Source organism: Xiphophorus hellerii, chromosome 1, assembly GCF_003331165.1.
Source record: "Xiphophorus hellerii strain 12219 chromosome 1, Xiphophorus_hellerii-4.1, whole genome shotgun sequence".
NCBI lineage: Eukaryota > Metazoa > Chordata > Actinopteri > Cyprinodontiformes > Poeciliidae > Xiphophorus > Xiphophorus hellerii.
The window spans coordinates 6,050,363-6,059,946 of record NC_045672.1 but is presented as its reverse complement, the minus strand read 5'-3'; the positions used below and the strand labels follow the sequence as shown (position 1 = coordinate 6,059,946).

The 9,584-nt window shown below is 40.1% G+C and overlaps 2 protein-coding genes across 2 annotated transcripts in view; one reads left to right on the top strand and one right to left on the bottom strand.

Moving 5' to 3' along the window:
- LOC116721371 (tumor necrosis factor receptor superfamily member 14-like) overlaps positions 1–9,584 on the bottom strand; it is a 1,133,408-nt gene that overhangs the window by 948,339 nt on the left and 175,485 nt on the right. The window lies entirely within an intron of this gene.
- Positions 1,428–8,546, top strand: LOC116721285 (zinc finger protein PLAG1-like). The gene is made up of 2 exons (XM_032564919.1): positions 1,428–1,602; positions 4,389–8,546. The coding sequence occupies exon 2, from the start codon at positions 4,808–4,810 to the stop codon at positions 6,071–6,073; it is 1,266 nt and encodes a 421-aa protein (XP_032420810.1). The 5' UTR covers positions 1,428–1,602; positions 4,389–4,807; the 3' UTR covers positions 6,074–8,546.

The window sequence follows — 9,584 nt, the reverse complement described above, 5'->3', positions numbered from 1 at the left end:
AACCGTCTCTTCCATTGATCGTAATGGTCAAACATTGGCAGACAAGCCAGATTCTCTGGTCCAAACTGGGCAAACAATTCTTCATCAAATAAAGAACATTATGGACAACCATAAGGAGCCCCGTAGGGGAAGCTGCATATGTACTGATCAGTTCATGCAGCATCTTGAATACTGAAAGTCTTTCTACTGCAACTTAAGGTTTTTGTAAAGTTTTTCCATGTCTGGTTAGTGAAATATCTGCAGTTTTATATATTCTTCTTTAAGATACAAATGCACCATAAATGTATGCAAACATGGGCTTTTTATCTCTTTCTCTTCTAAGATATAAACAGAAACTTTCTGTAAGAAGAAAATAAAGAAAGAATACATTCAAACTATTTTTGAGGTATTTTTTTTTTACAGGGTAATAAAGTCATCTGACAGCTTTGACTATCTTTTTTGTGTTAATCTGATTATTAAAGGGCCGTTTTCATGCGCAGTCCTTTCTCAAACTTACACAAACATTAACAAGCCAGATCTATTTTCAAACATTGTTAGCACCAAAGACTTAAGGATTTATACGCCCGTTTTCACTGCGTCTCTTTAAGGTATTTCCAATTTTAAGTTAACATTTGTCATCGCTTTGACTGTGTGCAATACTTTTGCAAAATAACGCAAAAGAAAAATCCCGCATCCCCTACGGGACGCCGTAAAATTCGACAGGGATTTCGCAGGGGCATCTCTAAACATGAAGAAATGCTTGCCCTTTTTCAAAAACACTTTGCCCCATATGTTATATTACACCGAGGGTGTAATATAAATGGGAAAAAAGTGTGGATGTTTCCCCTACACGTTTTTTATCAAAATTAGAGAGAACTCTTACAAAATTATCCAGCTAATCATATGGTAAAATTCAAAAAAAGGATATTAATATTATTAAAACGATATTAATACAACATTTTTATTATGTGATTCCCACCCTGAAATTGTTCGCGTTTTGGGGAGAGGCCTGTCGTTTTATAATCGATCGTATATATAAGGTGCTTGTTTTATGCTGGGAAAGCATTGCCCTTGGTTTTATCAACTATTCAAGAAGTGATGAATTATTTTTTAAATTAATTTGATTGTATTTTTAGCAAAGTTTAAAAAAAAAAAATTCAGAAGTGTAAATTCAATAGAAAAATCCCTTGCTTTGTGACTTCTAAATTTCTATCTATTCAACTACTTTCAGTTACTATCTCAATTTTAAAAAAAAAACTGTAAGGCAATTAAAACGTATAATGAGCGTATATTCTAAATTTTGTTAATGTACATGGTGTTGTTATAACCCATGTCTCACGTCGTGACTAGTATAATATCGCACACTGTATTCTTGTTGCACTTTGTCCTTTAATAAAGAAGAAAGACAAAATAGGAGCAGCTCAATATTTTTCTCTTGTTTAATGTCTGCAGGACAGTCGCCCTCCCCGTTGTGACGTCACTCTCCCAGAATGCCTGGGTCCCAGCGCGGTGCCCCGCTGTCCAGGCCCAAACTCCCACAAACAGCTTTCAAACTTCTCCCATTATGTCGCCGTGAAGCGCAAAAACGAAAGCCGGGCAGAAAGCTGGAAAGACATGCATCCGGTGAGTACAGCCGCGCTTTCGTCCGCCTAAAAGAACCACAGCTGTTCGCCTGGGTCTGTTTCCTACAAGAACACTGGATAATTGAAGTCACAACAACCTTCGGCAGAAGTTTTCAAGCGTTCATCTTTTGTTTATGAATAATCCTCCCACTCTGGACAAAGGTCTGCCGTTTGGCAGAGACACGCCAGCTGCTCTTTGGGGAACACCTGGAGAGAAACCTGGAGCATTACTTTTAAAAACAGACGAGTTGGAAATACGCTCGTACAAAGTTAGTTTCCGCAAGCAGGCTAGCTGTGAAGTTTAGCCCGGGACTGGGCTTCACGGTCATCGATTCGGTGAGGCGCCTGCAGCGCATCAGTGTAATAACAAGCTTTTGAACAGTCTTACTTTGTCTTCTGAAAACTACATAGGGACTAAAAGTTTGCTAATGTTACTACGTCACTCACAGTTGTGATCATAAGTGTACATACTCTGGTGGAATAGTTGATTTATTTATTTATTTATTTATTTATGGCCATTTTTCTAGTTTACATGAATAACATAAAAACGTACTTTTCACTCATGGTTAGTGGTTGGGTGAAGCCATTTACTGTTAAACAACTTTGTTTACTCTTCTTAAAATCAAGAATTTGGAACTTCCCAAATGACCCTAACCAAAAGTTTATATACCCTGTGGATTTTGACCCAGTCCACACAAGTTGACACAAATAGGTCTGAATGTGTGTGAAATATAACCGTTCTTACCAGGCCCTTTCCAAAACATTTGAATATGATTCAAAAGTTGTTTAATTCCCAAAATTCCATTAAAAAAAGTTTAGCTTTCATAGGTTATGGAGTCAGGGCCCACAGTTTAAACGATTTAAAGTATCAAACGCCTTTTCTTTTTACGTCTTTTATCGCTTAAAATGAGTCCACAAACTATCACTGCTGCTTCTACATCGTCATCTGTGTTTGGTTATTCTAAATTTGCGTATGGTATGCTGGGGGTTTTACTGGATTTTCTTCTGGAATCGGGATGTTCGTGACTGGGATCGATCGAACCTGTGGGACTTTTATCGGCTCTGTGGTCACAGAAGTTTGGAAAATCGGCCCACAATCCTTAAATAATGCCGTGTGAACCAGACCTAAAACTTACAAGCTCTACTCCTCTCCTCTGTCTGGACCACTGCCCTAATGCTCTCTGACTCTGGTCGCTATGGTAACGTTTACATATCCCTTCAAAATAAGATACAGATGCGCCACAAAAACGAACATTTTACTTTCGTGAACATTTTAACTCACAATAACGACCAATGGGAGCCCTGAGCTCGTTTCTCTGCAACGAGACGGTTCCATCTGGGAGTGATGAGAGACAATGACACCCGAAGTGTTGCTTATGCACAGGGTGCCTGGTCTCTACGTGGCGAAGCAGTTTGAAGCTTCATTGCCTCATTAACGAGCCGGTCTCCATATCATGCAGAGCTTGGAATGTGGGAATCACCTGCCGGAATAAATCCATTCTCCTGTCTCTTCTCTGGACATTTTCCCCTTGCAAAGAACTTTCCAAAGAATCTGATTTGTTTCTTACTCATTTTGCTGCTTGTGGGCTCAATGTTGGGGCGCAAGACGTAACCGAGAGAATCCGGTTAAAGGATTTTCAAAATAAAAGATCCTCCAAACTCCAATAATACATAAAACGGAAATATTTAATTATTTCTTGCACAGCCCGGTACCAATTGGTCCACGGACCGGTATCGGTCCACGGCCCGAGGGTTGGGGACCACTGGGTTAGAGAGTATCTAGTGGACAAGCAGGACCGAGCCAGGTACTGCACCGAAGCAATTTCATTGACTGACATATAATCTCTCCGTGCCGTTGTGTGCAGCTATCCAAGATGAGCATATCCAATCATCAGTACCAGCTGGTGTTCGGGAAAAAGAAAAAAAAGTCAGACTCAACTTTGTGCAACTTTTTTGGACCACCTCTGCTCCTCTGTGAGACAGTATGTGGCAATGCTTCCCAGCCTCCATTAAAACAAAAAAGGAGCTGGTGAGCTGGTCCACAGACTGAACTGGAATGAATTTTACAGAATTAGCTTTGCGATATAAAGTAGTACCCATACCCGATGTGCTCCTGTACACATCAACAGAATAAAGGGGTCAGCCATGCAAAAGCACTTTATGAAACACGAACTTCTTCCCCAAAAAATAAGTAGGTCATAGCTTAGCACAAGGTTCAGAGCCACATGAAACAGGAGGAAACTTTTCTGTCCATTTGTCAGCACTTGGTTGATTGCAGGTGCAAAGAAATGACGACTACTCAGAAATATGACTAGATACCGCCAGTCACATGTGCTGTCTCCTAAACATTTAAATAAATCAGTAGAAGCAAGAGTTGAAGGTGCTTACTGCTCTGTGTCCCGAATCAGAAATCTCTTTAGGAAAAAAATTAAACAAACTCATTGTCTATAAAGCAATGCAAACGGGGAAGTTTGCGTACCCTCCGATAATATCCTGCAGCGTCCCAGAGTGCGGTTGCAGGAACATGAAAGCTAAGAATCAAAACACTGACAGATATTACTTCAATAGAAATGTCCTTGATATTTTGGTGTTGAGCATTTTTAAATGTGTGTATAAATGCATATAGATTTATATTGCATGTGCGTCTGCAAATTAAGTTAACTGATTCCACTGGTTCCATGATTCTGTAGTGATTCATATTTCTACTTGTCTTATCTTTTGTTGCACCATTTACTGGTGATTTTAACATTTAGTGACATTGTTTGTCTTTTTGTGTTCACTTTTCAGGTTTGTAATGACGATGGACTACCCAGGTGATTTGGCAGCTGGCACTGTCTGTTTTTAGATCTTTTCGGTCCAAAAATAGACTGGAGGCCAGCACAACTGCCCTTCTCAAAAAACACTTAACTGAGCCATCTTCATGACTGCAGCCCTTTTGGGGTTGCTATGGCATCGTCTTTAGCACAATTAAAATTCTGGTCTTTCCCCATTAACAGTAATCAGATCATTTTTGCATTTCTGCAGAAGAACAGCAAACTTTAAAAAAATGGTTCCTACCAAAATTTATTCATTCTGGAGTAAAGAGAATAACCACAATACTAGTGACTAATGGTTATTTCTCCTCATGACTCTTGTTTGTATCTGCTTGGGCTCTTGTTCAGCGTCCTGCGCAGCTGCGGAGCCACCAGTTTCCATGTAATTAGACCATGTTTCACCAGGATAATCTCAAAGGGCATGTTTATGAGGACCTCCCAGCCAGAAGGCAGCTTTTCCAATGCCAGGATTGTGGAAAACAGTACAACACTCAATTGGGTTACAAACGCCACCTGGTTGCCTTCCACAGCACTACGGCGGGCCAACAATGCATGAAGGAGTCTGCAGCTATGCTGGAGAACCTGGGTGAACATAGTGACACGCCTCTCTCAACAGAGGGAAGCCCTAATGTGCCATTGAGAGAGAGGAAGTACTCATGTGAACGATGCGACCGGCGGTTTTATACCCGCAAGGATGTACGCCGTCATGCTGTGGTGCATACTGGTCGCCGTGACTTCCTTTGCCCATGCTGCGCACAACGGTTTGGCCGCAGAGACCACCTGACCCGCCATTTGAAAAAGAGCCATGCACAGGAGTCTGGTTTGATGCCACCGTCTACTCCCAGCACTCATGTAGCTCCCCAGACCTCAACCAACCCCTGTCCAGTCAAAGAAGAGCCCAGTCCAGAATCTTCTATGATAAGTTCTGCCTCTAAGGATACCTCTGAAGCTTTTACCAGGGACATGAGCACTTCCTACACCTTGACAAATCTAATCCCTGCTATGGGGCATCCTCATGGACTCGTCCAAGGGTCCTTGTCCTCGAGCATGGGTGTAGGACATCATCTGACTACACATTCTTCCCACTCACTTCGCCATGGTCTTCAGCCACCAGCAGCATCACAGCAGCAACCCTACGGTAACATGTCACAGTATCAGTACGGACCTTCCTCATATCCGCGCTCTGACATGGAGAACTTCCTGCTGGACTTTCAGAGTAACCCTTCACCTCAACTAAGCACGGTGAATTCCTCCATTTCTGCTTCACCCCAGAAGCAAATTTTGGGTGACGGGCTGGATGTCGGTGGGGACACGCATGCATTACCTAGGACTCCTGCTATCTCTAATGATTTGCCATGCAACACTAACGTGGACCTTGGGTCGCTGCTTAGCTTCCTGCCTTTCAGCCTGCCACCTTATAACCCTCACATGGGGTTAGTGATGGGTTATCCACCATCCTCCTCCCCCACTTCTTCTCCATCTTCTTCATCAGGGTTCTCCTCCCAAGCACCAGGGCCTTTCACTTTTTTCCAGCCCCCCCAGTCTCATGCACCACAAGGCTCAGGAGTTTTTAACCACAGCCAGCTACCTCAGTCATATAGTCCTGCTGTAAGCAATTCCAGCTCCCTACCTCACTATTACCATGCTTTTCAGCAGTAAACAGCTCTTTTCCCGAAGTATTGTCATATGCACTTGTTGTATATATTGTTGTACATATTATTTGAAAACGAGCATCCAAGCAACAAGTCACCTCATTAGTATTACCTCATAACTGAAAAGATTTGAATGTTTTAGAAAATTCAGCTGAGATTCACTACCTTCCCAACCCTCAAAATCCCTCCACTTTTAACATGGGAAATGTATTAATGTTTGAATGCAGATATGTAACCTCTAAAAAAAAAAGTCACCTTTTCTAAATGTATATATCTAGAAAAGATTACTTTATTTTCTGATCATCTGTGCCTTTCTGACAAAAGTGTTGATGGCATTTTCTTAGGATGTTTCTCATCTGCTGCTTTAATGTGGATTTAGGAAGCTGTGGTAATATTACTTGTGTAAAGTTGCTGAAAATATCTGGAAACATTTGTCACATCAAATGGGTTTCTACCAAAGTTTCTGATTTGCAATGAAATGAACTAAATAGTATCAAAAACCTCCGCTTGTTCGGAAACGATGTCTTCGTTAAGCACATTAGTTGCAAGATATCTTCTACCATATCAATCTAGAAAAAACATGTTAAAGGAGAAGAACTTTTAAAAATGAAAATATAAGCTTATGGCAGTCTAAACCAGTGGTCTCAAACTCATGTCCTTAAGGGCCAGTGTCCTGCAACTTTTAGATGTCTCTGTGTTTCAGCACTCGTGGCTCCTGGTTCATGAGCAGAACTCTGTAGAGCTTGACTGGATGCTAGGAAGGCAGTTTTAATTCAAGTGTGTAGGAGAAGGGACACATCTAAAAGTTGCAGGACTCTGGTGCTTTAGGACTGCAGCTTGACACCACTGGTCTAACGGCATGTGCCCAGAATTTGAAGGCGTATTTTCCTGCATAAAGCAGTTCATGTAGATGTATGAATGTGTGATCGTCCACCTCTGAAGGGGGTCTGAAGGACTTCCTCTTAGTCATTGTGTTTTGTCCTAGAAACCACTGACCTGCTGTACATACGTTACTCTAAATTAATGCTGAAGTCTAATTTAATGACATTTTCAGGCACTTCTCCAATTTGCTTTTTTTTTTATCATATGTTTCATGTTGACCAACTGTTTTGCTACAAAATGTCTAGAAATGCAGAAGGAAGCAGAAACCTTACATTCGGAGTCCATGTTTTCCTGCTCCAAGGAATTAAAATATATCAGGAACTGTTACGAGTTCCTTTCAGCGTTGTGTGGAAAAATTAGGTGAAATTGAAAAATTGATGCCTTGAGGGGTTGGTAGATTTTTCTCCCTAGTATTAATTTTGTGGAGTTGTTGTTTTTTGGGGGTTTTTTTTAAGAGACTTTATGAAACTTGTTCTTATTTTTATAGTGTTGCCCCAGGATCTTAATCTGCTACTGTTGTGAGAGTGTGTAGTCCTGACTAGATTAAAGCACTTACAGTAGTTACAAGAGGATGTATCAAACACACATTTGGATGTGTAGTTGCTCCTTACGTACTAGTTGCCTCTAGATTAAAAGCTTAAAGTCAGCTAATGGACAATCCCTGATTGCTGGCAGTAACTGTTGCTTGGGTTATGTCCGTCACATGTATCCGCTGTACCAGCAAAATGCCAAAATAGCTACTTTTCTTGAGGTTCTCATATCGATGATGACTTAGTGAATAAATCCATCTTGCCAGGAGCAGCTCGCTGCTTCTTAGCTCCCGTGGATACAGTAAGGGTAGACTTTTACTCTCCACCGCTTCTGAGTTTTGGATTTATTTAAATAATCTTGTTCATCTGAGGTTGACTAATTTTTTTTAGTGTTAATATGTAGGACCTTCTAGGAACCAGAGCAGCTTCCCATTTATCTTCTAATTTGTTAAACCTTACATTAGAGTGAATACTGTGACTGTATGTTCATATACACATATACATGTGTGTACATGTATGTGAAAGTCTATGAGACTACCTCTGCCTTATCATATTTTGATGTATAACATTTCTATTATGGACAATGGAAATATGTGTAGAGTACTTGTTAAAAAAAAAAAAAGGCTCACACCTCCTGATAAATTATGTTCTGTATTTTGATTATTTTCTACATGGGGATTGTGTGGATGAACAAAAAGACTTCCAAATAACTTTTAGTGAACCTTTCTTTTATCTGCACCTTTCTAACTTTTACTTTCACATATTTCTTTCACTAATGTTTTTTCCTTCGGAGGACCCAAGCATGGTAAACGTTTGTCTGGTGCTTTTCTTTTTCCAGTTTGCAATCCAGCAATCTTTTTCTTTATTGCTGATTTTCTTCATCAATGTCACTCACAGAAAACATCCACTGAAGCTACGGGAGGTGTACCCAAACTTTTAACTGGTACTTTGTAATGATAGTGTGCCGACATGGCTCAAGTATAGTGGAATTCTTAGATTTTTTTTACATTTTTTTTTTTAACAAACATTTTAATTTCATTAAAATTACTACCTCAAGCTGCAGCAAAATATCTTTTAGTAGAGTTCTGTTTTTGTCGCAACAAACCTAGCTTGTGGTTCTGTAGTTCTCTTTTTAAGTTGAGCTATTTGAAAATTGTGTATATGTTGCTTGTAAGTTGAACACTGCATTTACATTTAAAGAAGAATATTGTGAAAAAGTTAAATATCTTTATTTCAGAACTGCAATTCAGTTTATTTATATAGTGCCACTTCACAACATATGTCATCTTGAGGCACTTTACAAAAAAAATCAATTCAATCACACATACATTCTGTCCTTGTTGTCAAACCGTTCAGCTGCTTAGTTAATTATTTAAAGTAGTTTAACAAGTTTCTATAGAGTCACCATCAGTGAAACGTGCATAGAATGTAGAGTGAAATATTTTAAGCCTTCATAGTGCATCTGAAAAGTATTCTCAGTGCTACAGCCTTATTTCTTATTGTCTTTCCTGACAGTTCATTATGGCAATGTGAAACATTTTTATTTATTTCTGCACATTTATTGCAATGGAAACCTAAGAAAGCATATTTACATAACTATTAAGAGCTTCGTTGATCCACCTTCGGCAGCAATTACAACCTTCAGTCTTTTTGAATATTTTGCCACAAGCTCAGCACATCCGCCTTTAGGCAGTTTGGCAAATTTCTTTGCAGTACTTTTCAAACTCCATCAGCTTTGATGGGAGATGTCTGGGCAGCCATTTTCAGATTTCTCCAGAAAGGCTCAAAGCCGGGGGCTTATGTATGAGTGCGCAGTTTTCACACTTAAAACTTGGCGTACGGACAGATTTAGAAAAGTGCGGCGCACAAAAAAATCCGGATGTATAAAGCCGTGCGCGCGCACATGGCCGCGCACCTTTCCTTTATATTTTCCCAATTTGCGTGAAATAGAGCGCAGCGGATGGTCCGCCCTGTCGCCACCCATAAATACATACAGTGTGTAAATTAGTATAAATACCCGGAAGTCTGCCACCACGTGAAGCAATAACCATGGCAACGTCCTTGTTTGAAGCAGTATAGATATTTATAACTATATATTTTATTTAA